General features: G+C 42.3%; 1 protein-coding gene across 2 annotated transcripts in view; it reads right to left on the reverse strand.

Moving 5' to 3' along the window:
* Window positions 1-25,682, reverse strand: part of ERBB4 (erb-b2 receptor tyrosine kinase 4) — a 657,056-nt gene that overhangs the window by 203,085 nt on the left and 428,289 nt on the right. For both annotated transcript variants that reach the window (XM_071561781.1, XM_071561783.1), the window contains exon 4: window positions 17,844-17,978. In XM_071561781.1, coding sequence (XP_071417882.1) covers window positions 17,844-17,978 — 135 coding nt within the window. The remainder of the gene's footprint in view (window positions 1-17,843; window positions 17,979-25,682) is intronic.

A 25,682-nucleotide genomic window follows, 5' to 3' on the forward strand; every position in this document is an offset into this window, starting at 1 on the left:
TGCTATTCAACATCTTCATAAATGACTTGGACACGGGACTGGAAGGGCTACTAAGGAAGATTCAGAAGACAAAACTGTGAGGAGCTGTTGGCTCCCTTGAAGGCAGGGAGGCCCTGCAGAGAGATCTTGACAAATCAGGGGGCCGGGCAATCACCAACCATAGGAAGTTCAATGAAGGAAAGTTCTGGATTCTGCACTCGGGATGGGGCAATCCCAGATGTATGGACACACTGGGGAATGAGATGCTGGAAAACCAGGAAAGGGACCTGGGGATCCTGGTCAATGGCAAGTTGAATGAGTCAGCAGTGCCCTGACAGCCAGGAGAGCCAACCATGTCCTGGGGGGCATCAGGCAAAGCATCGCCAACTGGTCGAGGGAGGGGATTGTCCCATTCTGCTCTGCACTGAGGTGGCCTCACCTTGAATATTGTGTGTGGTTTTGGTCACCACAATATAAGAAAGATATTAAGCCATTAGAGAGTCTCCAAAAGAAGGCAATGAAGATGGTGAAGGGCATTGAGGGCAAGCTGTGCGAGGAGTGGTGGAGGGCACTTGGTCTGTTCAGGCTGGAGAAGAGGAGACTGAGGGGAGACTTCATCATAGTCTGCAGCTTCTTTGTGAGAGGAAGGGGAAGAGCAGGCACTGATCTCTTCTCTCTGGTGACCACTGACAGAATCCAAGGGAAAGGCCTGAAGTTGTACTGGGGAGGTTTAGGTTGGACATGAGGAAGCAGTTCTTCACCCAGAGGGTGGTTGGGCACTGGAATAGGCTCCTCAGGGATGTGGTCATAACAGACTGACAGAGTTCAAGAAGCATTTAGATGATACTCTTAGGCACATGGTGTGACTCTTGGGGATGGTCCTGTGCAGGGCTAAGGGTTGAACTCAAAGACCCTTGTGGGTATCTTCCAACTCAGCATATTCTGTGATTCTGTGAATGTACAGCAGAAAGGGCTAAAAGAAATAGCAAACAATAAAACTGCAGAAGTGTTCTTCCTTTTCTTTTGATGCAGTAGAGAACAGAGGTAGAACTCCTTCCTATGACTTCCTCTGCTAGTCCTGGTGGCAACTGGGAGACCTAGGAACGCTCAGCAGTGGTAAACCAGCTCATCTGCAACAACTCATCCTGGAGACTCTTTCTACAATCAAATAGTAATTTAGGAATTACCTGGAATTTGAGGGAGAGAAAAATAAATTTGCAGGGGACTCCCTTGGCTCATTCACTCAATTCTTGCACATTAGTGAAGGCACATGAGATAAAAAACTGTCTTTTTCTTTTCCAAGTGACATAAGGAAGGAAAGAACCTAGAAAAGTCTCCTGCCCTGTTAAAAATCGGATGGTAGATTTCTGCTCCTGAATAGTAGCATTGTTTTGCATCACAATGACAGCTTAGAGGCTTCCTTAGTTTTTACAGGTTCTGTTATGAAATCTAAGTTAAGAAAGAGCAGATTCCCACTGGAAGAAGAGAATTGATTTTGCTTTGGCAAACTGCACACAGAAATCAATGTTTTGTCTTCTGGGCTTGTCTTCCCTTGGCCAAAACTACTGCAACAGATCTTTATTATGGAGTCTGGTGCAGAGCATCATTGTAGTAATTTCCAGGATAGACTTTTATTAGTGGGAGATGCTTCAGCTTTCCCAGCCAGGGAAAACACCAGCAGAAAATGTTTGCTCACTAGTCTGGGAAAGATCAAGGTTACTTCACCCTTGTGCTTTCCTGAGAATATAGAAGGGCTTTCTTTGACTCCAGACTAACTCTATTATTTCAGGAACTAAAAAACCACAAAGGATTAAGCTACTGATGAGACAAGAAAAATGAAGTCCTCCTCTTAGCTCTAAGATCAGTGTCATACGGAGAAGAAACACTGTTTCTTCTGCACCAGCTATATACCAGCTACCTCACACTCAGTGTGCTGGTTTAAAGGTGAACCAGCAGGGGAAATGAACTCACCACGAGAGAGATTAGAAGTCAGAGCTAAAATTTAATAATAATATTACAATAACAACACTGACACAAAAGGGAAATTGCTTTCAACTCACAAAACCCCAGCAGTATAACCCAGTGTCCTGGGGCACAAACCCAAGGGGGTTTGTTTGCCCTTGTGCTGAGACCCCTGTGGCTCCCCCAAGTCCAGAGCAAAAGGAAGTGAAAAACCTGTTGGTGCAGGCGAGGGCTGTGGTCTGGGCGAGAGCGGGGATCTCCTCCTGTCGAGGTCCTGCTGCTGCTCTGGATCCAACAAGAGGTCCCCAAAGTCTTCTTACCCACCCCTTATGTACCCTCAGGGAGCACCCAGTCCCTCCCCCTGGGCGGGGACTCACCCAATGGGTGATTAACTCTGGGAGCCAGGGGGTGTTGAACTGTTGATGGCCCATTGGCAGCCACACCCCCTCAGGCTGGGTGTGAAGGTGATAATGGCTCCCTGGGCAGCTGCTGCTAATGGCCCATTGTCCTTGGGGAATGAATAGAGGGGGTAGAATACACAGCTTTGATCACCCCCACACAGGATTAGCTGGTCCCTCCTGCTGAACTAGGACACTCAGTAGAAGGAAAGCAGGAAAAAAAAGAAGAAATGGTCCCACTTTGCACAAAGCTTGCATTTACAGATGGTTTCTATGAGTTTAATAAATCATTAATCAATATTAGTATATTTGCAACACACTACTACTGAAGTGCAAATAAACACTGCTTAGATGGTTACAAGCCATTGTAAGAAGTAGCCTCTTTACTTACCTAACAGCCTAAAATAATTGATTAACTATCCTAACAACTATAAATAATATATTAGATTCTGTAAGCTCCTTCTAAAGTAATCCTTCATCTAAAAAAAAATCACACCTGGAAAAACAGTAGAGTCGCCAGAGATGTTTCTAGACATAACTAGCCCAAAGGTCCAAGAAATTCCAGATATACTCTGTGTTAAGAGTACCAGGCTCTTTGCACTGCTTAGGTAGGACAGATGGTTTAAATACACTTGCATGTTGTTTTTCTAGGCAGGTAAACTCCTTAGTTCTAAGTATAAACAGATGACAAAATCAAAATATAATTCAAACACTACAGCACAGCATTAACAAGAGTCAAAGATACTATTGTTGTGATGGATTGTTCTGCCTTTACCAGGCTGTAATGCTATCCTGTCTGTGCCCAGGTATCTATTGCCTTTCATTCATTCATTCATTCATTCATTCATTCATTCATTCATTCATTCATTCATTCATTCACACTTGTTTGTTAGGTAAAAATCATTTTGCATTTCCTACCTGCCCCGTGCTAGCCTTCAGATCTCTCCTATTGATTTGGAAGTTAATTGCCTAACAGTGACTCACACTTCTCAGGATTTCTTTCCCTTGTGACAGGAGAGACATATGTCGCAAGAGAAATTAAAACTTAACTGTAAAAGAAGAAAATGTGTTCTAGAAATACCTAGTGCTTTTTTTTCTCCTCCTCTCTGTAGAAACATTATGAGATACAGAAATCAAAAGGTAAGTTCCTCCACTGCTAGCAAACTATGTGGCTTTCATTCATGTCAAATGAATTCACCTCCGGATGTATCACCAAATAGTTTTCCAACACCAGATTAGTCCCATAAAATTCAGGCTCTCCCTTAACAAGCTGTGGCCACACTGATATTGTTATTTTTATTGTGGCAAATGGCTGCACTTTAACTGACCTTTCTGTCTGCTCTTTTTTATCTTTGCTTCTAGCCCGAAGTCTCCGTGCCCAGTAGAGACATCCTGCAAAATACTAATGAGATCCCTTTGCCAGGAAAATTCACATAGCACTTAAAATTCATATCAAATGAGCACTTCCACTGGTGAAAAGCACAGCACCTTTGCAGATCCATCCATCTACCCATCCATCCATAGGTCAAAGTTTCTTAGTGCTCACCCCTAACAGGTGCATCCAGTGTTTGGTGACCACTGGGGCCCAGGAACAGTGAAAGCAAACTCCTGCTGACAATCACTTCCAACAGGGACTTTCAACTCTGCCATTCAACTCTTCTATCTTCCCCTCATCTTCCTCAGTAGATAAGAAAAGAGATGCACACAAATGGGCCTCAGGCAACGACAACTGAAAAGAAACTGGCATGGGAAACAGGTCTAGGAAATGAAAATAATCCAAGAGATATGCCCTGAAAGACAGGCATGGAAAGAGATACGGGAACAGTGCAAGGGAGTGGGAACTGAGATAAAACTGAAACACCACTGAAGAAAACAAAAACTGAATACCAAAGAGGGATGCATTTTTCTTGAGTAATGTGGGATAGAGACAACCCTTGTGTGTACACAGGGACCAGGCATCTGTTGAGAACTGTGATATTACAGAGTATTGCTGATACTCTGGTGGCAGACAGTTTTGATTTTAAGAGAGATTGGCCACCAGAGGTAAAAGAACAAATGGAAAGTCAAGAAGAGCATGTCAGCAGCATTGAATGGGCTTGGGCTGGTGGATTCATATCTACTGCTGACAGCCCTGAGCTGATAGGAAACTCACTGTAACATTACTGCAGCTGCTACAAAAAATGTCTTCAGGCCACAGTAATGACTACAGAAAGGGACTTGAGATGGGTAATGAAGACACTGGTTATTTTTCTCTGCCTGCAACAGGCAGCACTGCTAAGGCTGTGTGACACGATGCATTAATGGGGGGTTTAGGCAATCACACAAAATAAAATCCTTCACATATGACATATCTAAAACTTTACACTGATTAAGCAATTAAAAGCTATTAATTATCACTGCTTATAGCTGTTAGCACAGAGGAATGCAAGTGAATTCCCCCCACTATGAGGGTGAATTAGTTCCAATCAGCATGAAATGCCTTCCTGAACATGCACACAGGGGTCCTGAGCAAATGGGGAGACACAGCCAGAAGGCTAAAAGGATAGGGCAAGTCATACCTGCTGCTTGGCAGGCTCATCAAGAACAACAAGCCCTCTGGAATCTTTCCTTGTAATCATTATTGCTAAGAAATTATACTCCCCTCCAATAAGCCATAAGTGCCCACCCTCACACACGATGACAGGGCCTCTGTTCCTGAACAGCAGAGCAGCCCCATCTCTGCCTAACAGGAATCTACACTGGGGTCAAAATGAAACACCCTCCCTCATACAGAGCATCCTCAAAGGACACAGATCACAATCCCAGACCCCTTCAAAATACAGGGGTAGCTCTTGTTTCCCTTTGTCTTGGTTTGAGATAAGCAACTGCCAACCCCCCCAAGCACAGAGAGAAAAGCCTCCCTCCTAACACCAGGGAAAGGGAGGAAAAGAGAGGGGAAAGAAAAAAAACCACTTCAAACTGCATTTATACTAAATCTACATATATTTTTCACAGAAAGAAAAAGACAATTAGAAGAGAGTACAAATATACACTCACACAAGTCTGCAACAACAAGTTCCCCACCTCAACTTCTTAACGAACACACAAATTCTACTGTCCTAACTACACATTACTTAAGAAGAAGCTTATTCCCCAGGGAGACAAACCCAAGCAGAAAGGAGAGACCCAGAACAACACATTTTACTTTCCTGAGGTACCCTGTGAGCCAGTGGTGGGCCTGGTCCTCTCCATCCCCCCTGGGACAGCATCGTGTGTCCTCCCAAGAGGAGGGCTGAGAAGAGACTGCCTTAACCACTCCCACACTGGTTCCTACTGCCCTGGAGATGATGTCATAATGTGGTATGGAATACAAAGTTACTGGCTAGAAGAGGTCAGCTGTTGGCTCAGCCCAGCTCAAGTCAGCTGACAGCTTCGGCCTAGTCCAAACTTCAGAGCCCGAATCCAGGCCCACCTGGGTGAACCCATAACATTCTGTGCAGGAGAGGGTGATATCCCACCATCTGTATGTTAACCCTTGCCTAGGGAGCAGGGTTATGCATCCTGCTTTCTCCTTTGCTTACTGCAATGAAGACTGTCACCTCCTAGGTCAGCAACCCAAGAAACAGTCTGTAGGCTCTTCTGCAGAAGGGGAAAGCACAGAGCAGCCATCCCTCCCCAAGACAGCTCTCCTGGCAACACCTGCCCTGAAGGGAGAAAGCTGGACACAGCATGCAACCACTCTTGAGTGCTTGCCCCACAGCACAGTGGCTATGCTCACCGGAGTGCCCTGCACCCCGAGGACTATGGCTATTTCTGTATTTAACTTGATGATTACTTAATAGTCAGAACTTCAACAGAAGGAGTAGAAAAAACTCCAACTCAGACCAACCTGGAACAGTTTCCACAGGAAAGTGTGAAACAGGAGGTACAGAGTTGAATGCCTTGATGCAAGGTAGAAAACTAAACCCTGTTATCCCATAACCTGGCAAACTCATGAGCTTCTAATGTGTTTCATAAAAGGGGAGAAAAGTCCTTCTTATTGAGGAAATCTGAGCAAGAGCAGAAGACAGGTCTATGAGCAGAAGGCTCTGCAGATTCCAGCAGACAGAGAAAAAACCCCAACATCTTCTATGCCTTTACATTCATCAGTACTACCCCCTGCATGGGGGTGTCTGGAAATGCCTGCATTTCCTATCTAAGCAGTAGTGACTGTGATGCCTAATGCTGACACCCACATGCTTCCTTGCCCCAAGGACACTGCCCTGGCACTTTGCACTCTGGCTCACAACAACTGGGGTTTCTGTTTGGTGTAACTGCACATGAAATCACCCCCACCCCCCAAAAAAAAAGCCAACAGGAGCAACTCCTGCTTGCTGAACACAGCAATCAGATGGGCACGAACAGCAGCAGCTGGAATAAATCTTAAGCCGAGTATTTGTCCTTAGGACTTACTGTCCAATGGATAATTTGGCTGAGAACTGAAGGATGCAGGTACAGGTTGCTCTTTTAGACACAATGTGCAGTGCTGGGAGAAAAATTCCCACACAGGATAATTCCAAAGGAGACCCTTAGCAAACTCAAAGACACACAGCAAAGTAAGTGCTATAGCTGGGGGTGTTCTGATGCTTGTTTAATAGCAACTCCTCAACCCTCAAACTGATCAAATCAGTCAATACCACATAATGTTCCTGTAATGCAGCCAAAGCAATAATAAAGTCCAAATAGAGGGCCATGCAGTTTTCATTTTTTAACCACAAGAATAACCTCAAAGAAAGAAAATGAGAAGTTGAAACTGAAATAGCATTTAAAATTCATTTTACACTTTCTTCATGGCATGTCGTATTCCTAGAGTCTGGCTGGATGTATTTAGGAGTGCTAATGTTTTAACCAACTTTTAACTCAATTAGATGGAAATATTAGAAAGAAATTCCCCATTCCCATGAAATCTGAAATCCAGTTTTAGGCAAAGTTTGAATAAGAATCATAATGTGCCTATTCAAAATCTATCTCTGGCTATTTGAAACAAAACTGATTATTAGAAAACAATACCTGGACCACAGACACCCTTTCTCTGTTGGAAAACAATGCTTGGGCATATACTCTGATATTTAGATTAAGTGTTTTCTATACAAAAATATTCAACAAATATAATCGAACAAACAAATTTCACACTGCAATTTTCTGGATAATATTCAGTAATCAGAGATCTGCTCAAAGGTGATGCTGTGGATGTTACTGGACTGTCATGTAGGTGTAATGTGATGAATTTGGTGTGAAGTTGTTTTCATAAGTAGCAATTTATATAAAGCAATGTGAAAACTCTGACTTAAGTATCCTGCTCTGCAAATATTTCCATCATTTCCCCTATGCCAGAATACTGCACTGATGATGGCTTTTATGAGGTTTTGAAAGTAAATTACAAGTTTCAACAGGAGGACCAGAAAGAATATGTTGAGATGTGAAGCACCTTTGAATACCTGCTCAAGGAGATAAGAATGTGGAGTTCCTACACACAGGTAGATGTGAAGGACAGCATTAAGCACACTCTTACTTTTTGCTTTGCTACTGTCCACATATTGTTTAGGAGACAGAAACTGACTTTCCAGTCACTGAGCTCTATGTGAAGCCACAGCAAAGTCCTATTCCATGCAGAAGGTGTGAAGGGCTCAGAAAGAAGACCCTGAAGCTGCCCTGGGTTTGAGCAAACCAATGGGCCAGAGCCCATTAGCCAGGCTGGCTACAAGAACTTCAGTGACAGTTCTGAGAATTTCTGCCAGAACAGATACGCATAAAGAAACCCTTACAGAAATACAGATACAACAAAGGCTTAGGGTAGTTTTGTGTTTGATGCAGGAAAGAACAGATTGTTGGGAGAAGCCAGCTGGGTAGTCCCAACACTGCACCCACCCACTGCAGAACACCTGCCTTTGTGCAGCAGCACCAACGAAGCTCACTCCGAGTGGGGGGCTGGGACTTGCATCGTGCAGATTTAACAACAGACGCTTTAACAGGGTGGGAGGCACACAACAGCTTCCAAATCCAGCAGACACAATCAGGTGGCTGATTTTATACTCTTTCTTTCTTTTCCCTAAGCAGCTCTTCAAAGGCAGCTCACTAGAGCAGCTGGAGCTTGCTGTGAAAGACCAATTCCACCCATCCACCCACTCACTACAAATCTGGCAATTACCATTCAATTAGACTATTTTAAATATTCCGAGTATTTAGGGTTTATTTCCTACTTTAAAGAAACACGGGTGTTTGTGATAAGGCTGCTTGGAATGAAAAGGAATGCTTTCATTTAACCTGAGAGCCTCTCCCCTGTGCAATACACTGCTTAAACACACCAATCTGCTTATAAACAGGTGGAATACAGTAACACATAATACACACACAGGTTGCCATTAAAAACAAGATAAGCATTTACCAACAGTTGTCACACGCTGCTATGGGGAGCCCTACTGAAATTCTGTAGCTACAGAAATAATGCCACTTTGTAGAATTTTAATACAGCATGGTAACCTGTGCCACTCACTGGGTGACTTTTCTCCTGCAGCTGCTCTAAGAAGGAAGGAAGACAGTAAAACAGGTCAGCACTTTGTCAGAGTCGGAGTTGATTTTGCAGTTAGGGATTTTTTATCTTTATCCAAAATACACTTTTCAGCACCAAGAGATGCCCATGTCAGTGTTCTTCAGAAACTGTTAATGCCTTCCCAGTGACCCTCCTTTCTGTACCCACAATTTCTAAAGATCCCCACCTCTGTAGTAGTTACTTTGCTAGACCATAGTAATTACTTTGCTAGATCACAATAGTTACTTTGCTAGATCACTCCACTAGGCTTTGGCAGCCTAAGGAGTTCTGTCCCTCACAGCATTATTTATTCCTATTTGCATGTTACTTACTTTTAATTCAGTAACTCAACTGTTAGGTGCATATTTCCATTAAATGCCATGTCTGCTTGCTTTTCAAATCTGTTTCAAGGGCAGTCACCAACTGAAAAATCCCTTCTGAAAATGCTGGCTGAAGGTATTATTAGAAAGCTAAACTGATTCCCTTTATTCAAAACACACTGTTCTGAGTTGAGGAAAAACATTACAGGAGCTTCAAGCAGTTCATCTTTACATTCTAATGTAAAACAAATTCATTGCAACACTGAATTTCATGTATTCCTCCATCTTCAGGTACATATGCCTGGCAAAAATTGTTCTTTAAAATAATTTTTTTCTGTTACTACATTTGTCTTTCAATTCCAGGTAAATAAATAAATTCTGTCCTGAGTAGAGATTTCTTAATGGAAGGAAAAGCAACCTCCATTTATGCTGGGAAAAAGGCAGTTGTGGGACTTTCTGGCTGTCTATGTCCAGCTTGGATACAAATTTTCTTTCCAACTGAGATATCCATGAAACCATAACCCCTGCTAAAGCACAGTGCTGAAAGCCCATGAAGTGTGTGCCACATGGAAGGACCTTGCACAAAATGTTTTAGGTATTTGTGGCTTTTAATCTAAAAGAACAGCTTCTCCCCTTATGACTTTGCCACAGTGACACTGGTGGCAGGGAGTGCATCTGTATAGAGACCACCTGTCTGCTGAAGACCTGTTTGCTGGTCTCCAAACATACATTTAAAATGTTAATTGAACTTCAAGCAATAAGCTCAATGAAAGGCTATAATTTAACAAACTCTGAAATAACAAATGTCTTCAGGGTACACTTTTTGCCATGCCATTTTCTCTATAGGTATTTTCCAAGTTAGATGTACACCAAAAATGATAAACTAGTTATTCTGAATGGTGGCTTTAAGCATTAATTAGTCACTACTCTCTCCTCTTTTTGCCAGAATACATAAATATACTGCTGCTACTCTGCCCTTCAGCAGAGCAAAATCCTTTGCTTTGAAAAACAACAAAATACCTTGAAGAAGTAACTGGACAAAATGTGGTTATCTTCCCTGTGTCTTGGCACTGAGGGCCAGGGGGTTGATTTATACATACCCATGATTTAGGTGGCATTGCCTCCTGTTGCAGGAGCATTTCCTAGTCTGAAGGAAAGCTTTCCTTGCATTTCTACTGCATTCATCTCTTCTCAATCTTTACTAACCAACAGCTTTCTACACCTGAGGAAAAGGACTCCCTCTTTCCTACCACTCTGATCCAAGACTTCCCATGTCACCACTGTGTCTTCCTGATGGCAGCAGGACTGGCCCTGTGCAGGAGTCTGTTTAGGGTGGTCCAGCTGGAAACACTAACATGCACCTGTGAAGCATTTTAGACAGTTTAGGAACAGAGCACCTGAAAACTGATGGAAGATTGGGACTTCCAGGAGAGATTGTAAGGATCTGAGGAATGCCCATTCTTCACAGCTGTCATATAACTATTTCAGAGTTAAATACCCAATGGTTAGGCCTGAGTATAAATTTTCAGATAAGTTACTACATGTAAATAAAATGATGCTTTTCTAATATTGCCACGGCTGGTACAAAACCTGAATTATGTGCTCTATGAAGAATTACAAGGTCTCTATTGAACATTAAATCAAGAGGCTGGCCACCTGTCAGATCTTGTTCTGTAGCTCAATAAATGGCTGTACACAAATTCACTTGGAATCTTTGCCAGCAACTCCAAACACAGACTCGTAACACCCGAGGGAGAATACAAAGCCTACCACTTACACAGAATTCCATGCAAATATCAACTCATGTTTTTTGTGAAACACAGTATGAGAATATACTGCATGTGCTTCAAAGTATGCACATAAATCCATGTGGCTGATTTACCCCTATACTGACTTCAAAAAATGTAAGGAGCTTCTGGCCTTACTAATCTGACATAAAGGGACATTTCTACTAAACTAAGTTTCTCTCAATTTATTCCCATTTCTGCAATATTGTGAAGAAGTATCTTTCTAGAAATTCTATTACTCCTTTTGCTAGCACGTGGAAAACTTGGAACAGAACACAGCACAGTGAATGCTCAGTTATCAGTGCTGATGGGGCAGCAGCTTAATCAGAATAAAGCAACAGAAAATGATGGGGAAAAAAAGGGAAAAAAGAACATGGAGCCAGCACTGACTCACATTGACCAAATACACAGCAGATAGGGATAAATATGCCAAATGAAGCTGCAATGCTTCCAAACACACCAGCACCCAGGTAAGACCAATGACAGCCATGATTCCCTGCACCAGAACACAGAGCTGACTTCATAAGAAATTGTGCAGCTGGCAAGTCCATTTTCGGTTCCTCTAATTATAATGCAAAGTACTGGCAAAACGGTAAACATTTAATTAGATTTGTCTCCATGTTTCAATATTAATAAAACACATGAAAAATGCATTAAGAGCCAGCTAATTGGGGGCTCTCCAAAAGTAGCTGTAAATGAGCAATTATAATACAATTGGGGTGTGGTTCCCCAGAGATTCCCAGGACTGATGCTTCTTAATATTCCAGCCAAAGGTTTAGAAATTATTAAAAAAAAAATCCCAGGCAACAGCAAATTACAGTGAAGAGCAGCCGAGATCAGAGAGTGAGCCAAGCTGGTGGGTGAGCTGGAGTCACTCGTGCCAAATGGCTTTTATGCAGCCAAACATAAGATTGCATATTTTGAAACAGAACATACAGGGTACATTTTCTGAGAGAAAAAGGGAGTCTCTAAATCACACAGAGGTCAGAACTGCCTAAACACCAGGCAGTGCTGCTGTTGTGTGAAGCAGAAACACAAAGGATACAATTTTTATTTCTATGGGATAATGGCTAAATCAGTAATAAAATGCTAAACACCCTTTGCTTTCTGGCTTCTAAAAAAAAAAATAGAAAAATACACTGTCCTAGTTCAGCAGGAGGGACCAGCTAACCCTGTGTGGGGGTGATCAAAGCTGTGTATTCTACCCCCTCTATTCATTCCCCAAGGACAATGGACCATTAGCAGCAGCTGCCCAGGGAGTCATTATCACCTTCACACTCAGCCTGAGGGGGTGGAGCTGCTAATGGGCCATCAACAGTTCAACACCCCCTGGCTCCCAGAGTTAATCACCCATTGTGTGAGTCCCCGCCCAGGGGGAGGGACTGAGAGCTCCCTGAGGGTACATAAGTGGTGGGTAAGAAGACTTCGGGAACCTCTCGTCGGATCCAGAGCAGCAGCAGGACCTCGACAGGAGGAGATCCCCAGTCTCACCCAGACCACAGCCCTCACCTGCACCAGCAGGTTTTTCTTTTCCTTTTGCTCTGGACTTGGGGGAACCACAGGGGTCTCAGCACAAGGGCAAACAAACCCCCTTGGGTTTGTGCCCCAGGACACTGGGTTATACTGCTGGGGTTTGTGAGTTGAAAGCAATTTCCCTTGTGTGTCAGTGTTGTTATTGTAATATTATTATTAAATTTTAGCTCTGACTTATAATCTCTCTCGTGGTGAGTTCATTTCCCCTGCTGGTTCACCTTTAAACCAGCAGATACACATAGTTCACATTGACAAGCAACTAAAATTAGTCTGGGGCTGGAAAGAAATTCCTCACTGAGAGAGATATGAGAGCCCCTATCTGTTTAGCTTATGGAAAAAGATCAGAAGGCGAGCTGATTACACCATTTCTGCAGGGAGAGAGTGCTGGCTTATGAGAGCTCTTTGAGCCAGCTGGAGAAAGCCTAAGATGCAACAACATCTGCAATTTTAAACCGTGTTCAAATTGGAGATAAAGTAAGAGATAACTAGAGATAAAGCTGGTATGATTCCTTTTAATATTGGGAAGAAACCACCTTCTTGAGACACAGCTGCACTTCTGCAAAGCGTCAGAGCAGTGCCAGGAGAAGGTACAGAGGACCAAAGCCTCTTGCTCACCTATCCCACGGCTGGAGAAGCTCCAGCCTGACTGGGGCTGGGGCTGCTTATGAAACTCAAAGCTGGACTGGAAGATAAGCTGTGGTTAGGGAAGGCACTGAGCTCAACACCAGGCAAGGATGATACTTCAGGGCTTCTGCATCCAGGAAATCAGAGCTACTGATGTTTCAAGGCTTCTTTTGCCCTTGAAAAATCTAGGAATCAAAAGGTAAAACAGAGTTTAAAGTTTTAAAGCAGTGTTTCCCTGAAATACATAATGGGATTTACTGAATCAGCATCACATGACTGAAGATCAAGATGTTTTTCTCCCTGTGGACCATGCAACACTGCAGCAGTACTTCTGCATGGCTCCAAATTTGAGTGTTTTCACATTACCAGGTGCAATTAGATACAAAGGAGGAGTATTACACTCTGAAAACTAAGTAGCTGAAGCTGTTCTGCCCCCAAAAAAGTATATTGCCAAAAAATTCCAGCTTTTTTCCACAGCTGAGAAGGTCTTAGTTGAAAAGCCAGATCAGTCTAGGGAATTTTTTCACAGATCTCACTTCAGACACTAAGCAGAAACTTCAGTTCAGGAGAATACTTTAAAATGGGCTTAATTGTCGTAGAATTCAGTTTGTGTGACTCAGGGCACATGCCAACACACAGTCCTGCATTTTTCTTGATTAACTCCTTGAAAACCAGCATTTTTTTTTTTTAAACTTGAATGTTTAAACTGGAAAGCAATTTTTTAATCTTTATTATCCAGCAGTGACCAGTTCCATCATGAACATGCATCCATACAGATTCAGTATTTGTAATGCATTATTGACTGATTTGAACACAGGCTTTTTGCTAGAAAATAACCTCAACACAGTAACTAAAACCCTACAAGCTTTTCTGTGAAACAGAACAGTAAAGTTCCTTTGAAAATTCTGATTTTGTCCTTGTCAAATCTTGCAGAAAATCTCACCTGGCACCATGTGGGGCTTGTCCAGTTCCTACTAACAACAAAACCAATGAGAACATTGAGGACACAATCAAAGCAGCCAGGTTTTCACTGGACTCTCCCAACAGCAGATCAGAGAGTTGTCTATTAATCCAGAGGCATTTTAAGCAGGAAGTCTAATCCTGATTTCCTGCTTTATTTCTTGTACCATCACTGGGAGTTGCACCATGGGTTTCTAGCTCTGGAGGACAGAGCTCCAGCTCTTTGGTTAAGGGATTAAATCCCTGAGCTAACAGGGGAATATGCTCTTGCAAAGCCTGCCTTTATCATGCTAAGCTAATGCTTGAATTCATGGATGATTTTTGGAAGGAGAGAAAACGATTTTCAACATCACAGAAACTATTTCAGTAACATAAATGTAAAGGGAAAATTTTATTCCTTAGAGAGTGAAGTGCTTTTGATAGTCCCACTACTAGGCACCCAGCTTAAAAACCCCAAGGTATTAGGGCCAAATTCAGGTGAATGGAAGAGAAGGCTGCTTTCAAATTACAATTAATTCCAAAAGCTTCAGCTACAAGACACCAATAGAGGAAGGCTCTGAAAACACTTAATACTAGTTGTATTTCAGAATATGAGTCAAAATGCCAGGCACAGAGGATCTGTCCTCAGAGAGCTCCAACATGTGTGGTTCCTGTACAGGGTTTGTTCATCCCACTACAGCTGCACGTGTCTGCAGCAGCCACTGGCTCTGTGTCTTAACAGCAACACCCTGTCATTCAAAGGCCTCTGTCACAAGCTTTACTGGATGCATTTGGTCAGAACTTGAAGCAATGAGTAGAATGCATGTTAGGCCAAATGAAAAAGGAGACGAAGCACTTAGAATTCACCTCTGCAGTATTTCTGTCAGTGTTTAAGATGCAATGGCCTTTTCAACTGGCTTCTTAACACTGATATGACAATGAAAGCCTGAAAATCAGGGAATCAGAAGAGCTTTATTCCTAGAGTTCAGGGGCCACATTCTCTTCTGTCTAGCACTGATGCAAATGAAGGAAATTGCCAGTTGACAAATCCAAGGTATGAAACAGGCACAGAGGCAGGGGACTGATTTCACTTCAAAGCATCTTCGCTTCACTCCACCTTTTTGTCTTCCTCCTCTGCTGATTGCCTTGGAGCAGCAGGGAGGGTTGCAAGTGAAATGATCCCTGAAGTTGGACCATTATCAACTTTTCTGGCTGGGTGAGGAAGGGAGCAGCACCAGCAACCTGCAGTGTCAGCTCCCTCACAAGGAGCGTGGCTGTGCCCAGGGCAACACACTTTCAAGAACGGGCGGTCCTGGTGTGACACTGCATTTGTATGAACCTGCTGGAGCCTCTCTGGCACTGGCCAAAGGCACCAGCAAGGGGAGGCACAACAAGCACCCACACTGCCTAGCAGACTGTGAATAGTGACACGTGAGCCAAAACTGAGAAGTATACACACCTCATAACAGGATATTCTATGCTGATTTCCATTCTAGGGTTATAATTCTATGTTAGTTTCTCCAAGTCATATGTATCTGCCTAATACATGTGTGCACCCACACACAGACAGTTATTTAATTATAGCCTATTTTGATGGTGGTTTCTGAACCTGAATTGTTTGTCTTCCAAAGCCTTAACACCTTTGTTAAACCATTTTAGCCATTGGTTGGCTTTCCATATACTGGGGTTTTGATTATCCCCTGTGTAAGCTGTGAAGACAGAAATGGTTTGGACTAGCTAATTTAATCAAATTTCACATGATTCATGAATATTACTGAGATGGAATCCAGTTTCTGGGAGAAGAACTATGTTTACTAAATTATAGTCCAACTATGCACCACTTCATCCCAAGTAAGGAAAAATAAAGCAAAATACGGGTAGCTATCTCAATAAAGCTGCCTTGGTATGCAGCTCTAAATTATCATTGAAATAATGCTGTCTATCACATTGATCAAGGGCAAATGGCAAAGCAAGAATTGTTTCCTCCCTATGTCTGAAAAGAACTCAAAAGGAATCAAAAAATATTTGAAGAAAACTGAACTTGGGTACACACATTCTTTCATCTTGCTGTGGGAGTTAATATTTGCCTTCTTTGCTTTCAGGATGAGATTCCAAAAGTTCTGGTTCCTCTGGAGTCACCAGTAAAATTTTCATTAGCTCAAAAAGATAGTATTGATGTTGGTTGATACTTTAAAAGAGCTTATTACCTTAGTGTCACACAAGCATTTGTCTTGAAGAACTGGAAATGTTAAAAGAAAACCCAATAACAGAACAAAACAGAGTAAGAACCAAGTATTTTCCTTGAAGCAAAGACTCATAAAAGGGTACAGGCATTACCTCATCTTCAAAGGTTTTCTCAATTCTGCCTAGAACTGATCATCATCAGTGATGAGGGGTTTTTAATATGCAAATAAGATAGCTGGCTGCATTACAGCTATGTCAGGTTTCAAGCCAGAGGGCAGATGAGATGAGCCTCAGATCCCAAGCTCAAACATGGAGGAGCAGCACAATTCCATGAGCTCCTGGAGGAAGCCTTATCTCAAGTACCTGTGCTCTGGTTTTGAGGGTAACAGGTGAGATATACAAAAGAAAGTCAGCCTTATATAAAACCTGTTACAACACAAAGCACCTGGCAAAAAACAAGTTGTTGCTTTGAAATTATGGGGACTTGTCCGATGGTCTTTACCCAGGGCCTCAATCTTGTTTATTTTTCATGACTTCCCAACATACAACTGAAGTTGTTTCTTGGCTGCAGTGAAAGCTAAAGAGGCAACCAGCCATTTATACTTCCTTGAGGGGCACCTTCTGATATGGTAGAGCAATCCAAAATGTCCCTTTATCTGGAATGCTCAGAACAATATGTCTCCTGTGGTGTCACTTCTGACATCTGATATAAACTTCTTCCCAGCTTATATCTGAATTTCAATGTTGGTACATCCTGAGGGTACTGTTTAATAGCACAGCATTCATTCTGAATGCTCTTTACTACATTACAGAACATTTTACTTAAATATTCTGTATTCCTGTCATTACCATTCACTAGAATTCATTATTGCTGCAAGAATCATAAGAATCACCAAAATACTACTGGAGGTGAATAGGGAAGGCAAATAGACAAATGGATCAAAAAAAAAATCAAAGTACACAGATATTTCAAGTTTGGAAGCAAAAGCACTAAAGAGCATGTAATAAAACCAGAGAATTATTGGCTATATTGTGAAAAGCACCCCATTCTCTGCAAGTTCTCTCTCTCTCTTCAGGGACATACACTCAAGACAACAGGATAACTATTTCTTTGAAGTTCATCTCTCATCTAAGGTCAGAATATTGGTGAGCTTGTACCATAATTACTCCAGCAGATATTTATGATGCCACAGACAGACTATTGTGATTCAAGAACCAGCGTGAGCAGCAGGAGCAAATGCAAAGCAAACAATAACCTCTGTGCTTCCACAGCAATCCAGTGGCTTTAGCAACACTGAGAAATAAGAATATGCAGAAAAGAGGAAGCAGATGAGAGAAAATTCAAAAAACCTGTGATGTTCACAAATACTCCCCATAGACACAGTGTTTTTAAGATGAGACTAAGTGGTCCTCCAAACAAGGTACAAACTTAAAAAAACGCAGGGAATAAATGAAGGGAAAATTTACAAATACAATTCTCTGTAACAGAGGATCAGGAAAAACTTCTGGTCATATTTATAGTGTTTCATGCTGACTGGATGACAAGGCCAAGAATAAAATGAGTACTTACATCCTGAGCTGCCATTTGTTGGAACCAAAGTGAAATTGGAGGCCCAGGGGTTACGCACAATATCCTGCCAATGAATGGTGTCTGCGAAGCAAAGAAATTTGTTCTGGCCAACATACACCCCTCCATTCAGTATTTCTGCATAAAAGAACAAGAGAACATATTTTTAAGACTTTAGACAGAGAGCTGATTAAATTTATTGCTGGAGAGAGAGCACATGAAATTTAAATGCAAAAAATTCTCACTGTAATTTGATTACTCTAGAAAGTAGAGAGCAAGTAGCTTAGAGTATTTGCAAACAGGAACCCTTTTGTACATGCAGAAGAAACCTGATGAAGACAAGTCATAGGTGCTAAACTGGGTTTACCTGTTATTCCACTGTAATCCTGTATGGAACAGTTCTGTTATTTGTGGGTAAAAAAACCTTCAACACTTCAATGACTTTAGAAACACAAGCAGTCAACCACACTACACTGTATTTCACAGAAATGCTTAAAACTTATGTCCCTGCTGAGCCCAGGGTACATGAGGAAGGTCCTGCCATCACAATGTCAGGAAAAGCATGTTTAATGAGAAGCCTGTGCTGCTTGATCCAAAATACCCAAACACTCAATAGCAATGATCCACATCTCAGAAACTATGATCCAAAACTGCCACTGACATGCCTTGCTGGAGGCTTTGTATTGAAGTGAGATGGCTTCTGAGAAGATAGAAGTGTTGAGGTTTTCTTCAGGTTGTGGGGGGTTTTTTTGTGTGTTTGGTTGTTTGGTTGGGTTTTTTAAAACTTTTGTGTTTGTATCAATTTGGGTTTTTAAAAACATGCTTTGTTGCCTGTGTATAAAAACCTGACTTGTCAAATCTCAGAATGAAAATGATCTTACAGTTTTTGGTTGTAGCACCAGAGTTTCCTCTGAAACAAAATCTTGGGTTTTTACCCTCTAAACTCTTGTTCAAATTCACAGTTTCTCTACTTAAACTGACTCTGTATTTCCAGAGCAGAGGACAATCCACGTGACTGTCATTAATGCTACCAGAAGCTCTGCAGCTAAACCTTCAGCACCACTTAGTGTCAGAGATTCAAGCCTCAGCAAAGAAATGTTGAAGGTTAGTTACTAATGGCACCTTACAATGACATTAAGTGGTGCTATACAACCAGGAGTGTCACACTGCTCAGAGACATTAAGAATAATTTTTGACTATGGTAGCAATGATTAAGGTCATCTGATAGCCCTCATCTCCCAGGAAATCCTTTAAAACCTGTAGTGTCAATGTCAATGTTAACATATTACAAGTAAGGAATTACTGCATTTTATTTCTATTTTAAATTTCACATTTTACAGGCCACAGCATGTAGAGGAGGCAGCCCAAACAAAGAATGGATTAAATAAAGGATCATCTATAAATACATCTTTCCACCATATTAATCAGTATTAATATTTCTTAGAAACCTCTGGTTTAAAGCTTGGCTTTTGATTGAGAAGAGTCTTTAAAGAAAAACAACAATAATAGCCTTATACAGAAAGGAAGGAGCCCAGATTAGAGATATAGCAATGATCTGTCAGTATGATATTCTTATAATCCCTGGAAAGAAAACATAGAGCATCTGTTAGCAATTCTGCTCTGGGGAAAGGGTGGGACTTAGAAGAACACTTGAAAACATGACTACTGATGATTTCTCTGTGTTGTTCCAGCTATACCAGATTAGCTAATCCATTATGGCCCAGATTTTGATGAAAAAATAACATCTAACAAGCCATGAAAAACTGTAAAATCTGCATTTGTAGCTTCTCAAACACTTGCAGCACATAATTCCACGTAGTTCCTCTATCGGTACAGCTGAGCTGGCAGAATTTCTGGGTTTCAGAATATTCACTCATGACAATACCAATTAAAGTTTCTTTTCTGCTAGGAATTTTGATGCATTCCTGAAAGTAATTCTAATAGTTTCAGTTAGTGGAGGAAGACATTTTCCAGCATAAAAGTAACCAGAAAGTGTCCTGTTTGTACTTTAGGGAAAGCTGTCAGCTTTCACTGTGATTTACTAAAAGTAAAGACAAAAAAGGCTCTGACTTGCCTCATCACTGAATAGTAAGTGTTGATCCTGCTGCTCTTTCCCCAAAATGTGATGCAGTACTGCCAGTTGCCTTGCAGTGTACCATTTTCCACAACCCCCTGCAGCGCTCCAGGCTGGGCACAGAGTGGCTGGAGAGCAGCCAGGCAGAGGGACCTGGGGGGACTGAGGGACAGGAAGCTCAACAGGAGCCAACAGTGTGCCCAGGTGGCCAAGAAGGCCAAGGGGATCCTGGCCTGGATCCAAACTAGCGTGGCCAGCAGGCCCAGGGCAGTGACCCTTCCCCTGGACTCTGCCTTGGGGAGGCCACACCTTGAGTGTTGTGTTCAGTTCTGGGCCCCTCAGTTCAGAAAGGATATTGAGGTGCTGGAGCGGGGCCAGAGAAGAGCAACAAGGCTGGAGAAGGGACTGGAGCACAAGTGCTGTGGGGAGAGGCTGAGGGAGCTGGGGGTGTTCAGCCTGGAGAAGAGGAGGCTCAGAGGTGACCTCAGCACTGTCTGGAACTGCCTGAAGGGAAGTTCTGGCCAGGTGGGGGCTGGTCTCTTCTCCCAGGCACTCAGCAATAGGATGGGCTCAAGCTCTGCCAGGGGAAATTGAAGTTGGAGATCAGAAAAAACTTCTTTGCAGAGAGAGTGCTCAGGGATTGGAATGGGCTGCCCAGAGAGGGGGTGGATTCCCCATCCCTGGAGATTTTTAAACGCAGATTGGACGTGGCGCTGGGTGCCATGATCTAGTAAAGGGACTGGAGTTGGACCAAGGGTTGGACTTGATGATCTTGTAGGTCTTTTCCAACCCAATCCATTCTATGATTCTATGATTCTAAAGTTCACCGGCCTCTTTATGTGCTGAGGTGCTAAAAAACATGAGTAATAATATCAAAGGTGGGGTCATGTGGACATTAAGTAATCCTGAGTTCAAGGTTTACTACAATTCTTAAAGTACCTGTGCTTGACTCTTCCTGCTGTCCAGGATCCAGACTCATTTCCATTCTACCTTCCCTAATTTTCTTTATGCTGAATCCTCAGCATGTGTAAATCTGCACAGATGCATTGGCTTCAGTGACTTAAACTCAAATGCATTTTGCATTTCTCTGCCCTCTCTTAGCAAGAACAATGCAAGGGAAGATCTAATAAACCCTGATACATGTTAAGCAAATGCAGAACAAATGTAATCAATATACAATAGATCTACTGCATAAGGAACTTATCATCATAAAGCCAAAATCTCATTCTAATATACAGCCCTGAAAGTGAGAGATAAACAATGAACAGGAGGAGCAAGGAAGGATCTCTGCCTGTGCAGGAGAGCTGGCAAAGGAAGCCAGGCAAAAAGAGGTTTCTTCTCCAGTGTGCAACACCTGAGGTACCTCTTTGCTGACCTTTTTCGAAGGCTGGAGCAGGAGAGAATGAAAAGTCTGAGTGAATTTTGTGAAAAAGAAGCCTCTTCCTGCCTAAAGAGCACTAGAAAGGATTGCTGACTGTGAAATATATTTTCAATATCATTTGAGGGAGAGTGTTTTTGTCTTCTAAACCAATTTTTTGTGATATTACAAAATCATCAGTCACAGAACAACCCTGCTGCCTGGGACAGTAGGCAGAGTGCTCAGCTCTACCAACTGCTGCCTGAAACAGTCCTGTGCTGGCAGCATCACCCTTGGGCTTCTTCACTGCTCAAGGACATAGAGTTACAAAAGAACATTTTCAAGCACAAGACCTGCTAGCTTTCAGTGGGAAAAAAGTTCCTAAAGGTGTCAGACAACTTTGCATGTCTTCCTCTAAGGGACTGATGAGCACACTTCAGAGTGCCATGATCTTCTGCTTTGGCTCCAGGGCTGCAGCTGGTGCCCTGAGCAAAGGAATAGCACCAAGGTCTTCTCCACTTGATTCTGAAGTGAATGCAAAATCTTATGATGTTCCTTATTGGAACTAGTTTACTGGCTTAAAAAAAAAGCAGACTAATTCTGTAACCAAAGTTACATGAAAATAAATCAGCATGTGCACTTGCCGTAGTTCTGCTTATTGTTGTCAAGTGATTGTCAGGAACTTACATCTACATACTATTACAATTCTCTTAAATGTTTATTTACTTAGGAAGCTAAATCAGAAACTTATTATCTGTTACAATTGCTATTTTCTTGCTTTCATTAGCCTAGTGAACCATTCCCACAGAACTCTGGCAACCTACCACACAAAAAAACACGAGAAATGGAAACGTACAGTCCCTGGCAACCCAGAAACACTGGGTCTCCCACTGTCCATAAAGTGCCAGGGAACAAATAGGTACATCACACAAAATTTATACTTAGTCTGTCAAGTTCTAAAAGGGGCTCTGGACGAAGTCATTTGGAGTCAGTGAAACACTTTACCAGCTACCAAAGCTTAAGATCACTGTAAATAAGGCAAAGGGACATTGGCTCTGCAAGGGCGGTGTCTGCTGCAATGGTTTGCCCCATGGCTTCCTCAGTAACCATTGTATCCAAGGAAGTTACAAGTATTCCACATGGGTCTTCCACCCAGCAGGGGAGGAGGGTTTTTTGGCTTTTCCTTCCTAGGCTGGGGAGCTGGTGGGAGGCTGGAGTCTGATCCCTCCAGTTGGTGGTGGTTCTCCTGTCCTGGGTGAGATTGTTTCATGCTTGTTCCCCTTCCTTAAGGTTTTCAATTGTGTTTGTCTGATTCATTTGTTTCTTTTGGTTTGGTTTTGTGTTCTTCTCAATTTTCTGGTAGATCAGTCCCTTTTCCCCTTTTCCCTTTCCTCTGGGGGTGGGATCCTACACACTGTGTATACAGTGTGGTTTGTGAAGGTTAGAAAATATAATTTATTCTTTTTATTCAGTTCAGTTTCTTTTGAGTTCGTTTCTTCTTAGTTTTGTTTTTTTTTTTTCCCTTTCCTTTGCTGGGAGAGTTTCTGGGAGGGGGAAGGGGGGCCAGTCCAGGGTTGGTAACAGCCAGACCAAACCTGAGACTGTTTAGACCTGAGATGGAAACCACTTTCCTTCTTCCATCTCTTAAAAAGTCATGCTCTTCAGCTGATTTTTCTTGTGTACAGTGTAATCCCTCATGGTCTATTACTTAATGTCTGATGTGGATTAAATTGGCTAAACATGTTCATATTCTACAGCGTATCCTGAAGTAAAAGTCATTTGTTTGTGTTTATATGCAGTGGGGGCTGTAAACATCTATTCATCTGTAGAATCTGTGCCTAAAAATGTCATAAAATTGGTTATAAAATGGCTACTGCTATTCAAGGTTGCAAATTAAAAGCTCTTCTCTGATGCTATGAAGCCAGCTGGCATGATGACCTGGAAGAAGGCATAGCGAGAGCAAAAAGAAATAGCTCCAAGGTGGGCAGAGAAAGGGGAGGGAGTTAATCAGGACAAACTGTCAGGCATGTCCACTGTAACCACTCCAAAAGTAAAGCAGACGATATCTCACACCTTCCAAGCTGATGGACTGCTGAGGAAACAGCTGTCCTTCACACTGCACCATATACAGGTGTATCCTGCACATACGTTATTATATAACATCTCAATGATACCTAAATTTCCCAGGTCAGCCTCACTAGAGCTGAAGCACCTTTGCTTCAGCAGGATGACAGTGCTGCATCTTCACCATTAGCACCCAGGTGGTGGGGATCTGTTGTCAGATAACATATCACTTCCAAAACACTGTCACATTTCCCCCAAAATGCTGAATGCATTATCCAAAAACAGCTCTGGCCTTGAAATTTCATGCCAAACCAAGCATTTTGATCTCTTAGCAATAGTTGATTGCTGATGACCCACTGGGAAAGCACTTCAGGTCCATCATTAATAAGCTGTCTTAAAGGGTAATGAGAACTAGGTGCTTTAGGAGACAATAGCTCATCCATCATCAATCAAGATCTGAAGCTTTTATACAGATGATTTAAGAAGAGTTGGACTGTATAAAATTGAAATGTCACATTTGTATCAGGAGAAGGGGGGAGTTTGGTAATGAAAATGAGAGTTTTAACCTTCTCCATTTCAGCGCAATGACCATACTCAAAAGCTCATCCATGTGGAATCTGTGTCCCAGCTAGAGGCCCCAGACAGCCTTCAATCTCAATTACACACTTTCAAGTAAAGATTATTTGGGTAATTAGTTATAAGTCAGTTTCAAGGCTTGATGGTAACAGCAAGATATTCTTCATTTCTATCAAAAGCAATCAGTGTTATGTGCAGCCTGTGGGTCTGTGCTTCTAACTGCTCAATAACCAGTAGCATTACACTGTAGAACCTGAGCATAAATCTTCCAATCCTAGTTCCCTATTTAGCTGCTTAAATAAAAACAGAGTCATTTGATTACCTTTCACTGAGTTCGATGGGGTCACACTTCTCACCACAAGAATGTGTGTGGGGACAGGCTCACAGGGTCTTTGCAAGTCATTTAGCTGCTTCATTAAAGGACAACAGGCTGTGGGCCACCTTTTTTAGCCATTTCCCAAAAGGGAATATCTGTTTCATGAACAGGTTCAGTCACATTAAACCAACTCAAAGATGATATTTGTACCTGCTAGGATTATTTCTCTGTGTTTGTGTTGAATTCTTCTTTCTTACAACATGATTGAAGTAAGACACAAAATCATTTAACTGGTTATTTTATAAAAGAAAACAACATTGCAAATTATCCCAGTCCTTTGGAGCGAACACGTGTGGTAGTTTTGGCTTTAGTCAGCATAGGGCCCCATTCAGGCCTCAAAGGATGTGACACAGATTAGAGGGGACAGGCATCACCTGACTTGAGCAGCCAAAGAGGTATTTCATATCATCTGACATCATCAGGAAGTGTCGGGAGTATAATAAGCAAGGAGGGAGGAGTCTCTCTCTTGTTCAGTCCCTGCTTCTGACCTGGGAGGACCCCTGCTGTTGTTTGCCTAGGGAGGTGAACCTTCTCCTGTTAATATCTCTCTCTCTCTCACTCTCTTGGAGGTTTTGCAAGGGGGAGTTTTGGGAAGTTTTTTGGGATTTGGGTGGTTTGAAAATCTGGGTTATTAGCTGGGTTATTTCGTGAAGGTGGTGTTGTTTCCTTTCACTATGTGCTATTTCATAGTCTGCTTTAAGTTTTCTTTTCTGTATAAATATAAAAACCTCACCATTTTGAAAGCTTCGTTTCTTTTTTTCCCCTCACTCCTCTCCTCTGGGAGTGGACACTCTGACTGTGTATATTAGTGATGCTGTGAATGACCCTTCCCCCAAAACCAGGACTCTGAGCCAAGTTAGTGTAGGGTAAGATAAAAAGTAAAGGTCCTTTAATATCACAGCCCTACAGCCCACAGGAATACAGGATGACATCCATGTGTCCCAGTTCTTGTTTCCATGGCTTTTATAATAAGATCCCTCCAATCATTGCTTTACACATTTCTCAGTCCAGCCCCAGTCCCACCCCTGGTCCAACCCCCTGGAATTGGGTCTGGGGTCATCAAGACCCTCTGTCTTCATCAGCTCTTCTTCCTCAGGCACACAAAGATCTCTTGGAGCTCATCCAGTTCTGGCTTTTGGGTCACTCTGACCTGTGTTTATGTTTCATTCTGTGGGCCTTCTGATATCCTTCAGCTCTACCTTGGAAAGGAGTCTAAACAAGATTAATTAACTAAAGGAATTTGAGCTCCCTGTTCTGGGACAGGGGTAGTGATAGAAAGGCATTAAACTTAAACTGTTAGAAATATTAACCCTCTAAAAATCTACAACTACTGTGTTCCTAAAATCTACAAAATGTGAAAATCAGAACAAAAACCCTTTGGCATCATTAGGCAGT

The sequence above is a fragment of the Pithys albifrons genome, chromosome 8 (assembly GCF_047495875.1).
Source record: "Pithys albifrons albifrons isolate INPA30051 chromosome 8, PitAlb_v1, whole genome shotgun sequence".
NCBI classification, from domain to species: Eukaryota; Metazoa; Chordata; class Aves; order Passeriformes; family Thamnophilidae; genus Pithys; species Pithys albifrons.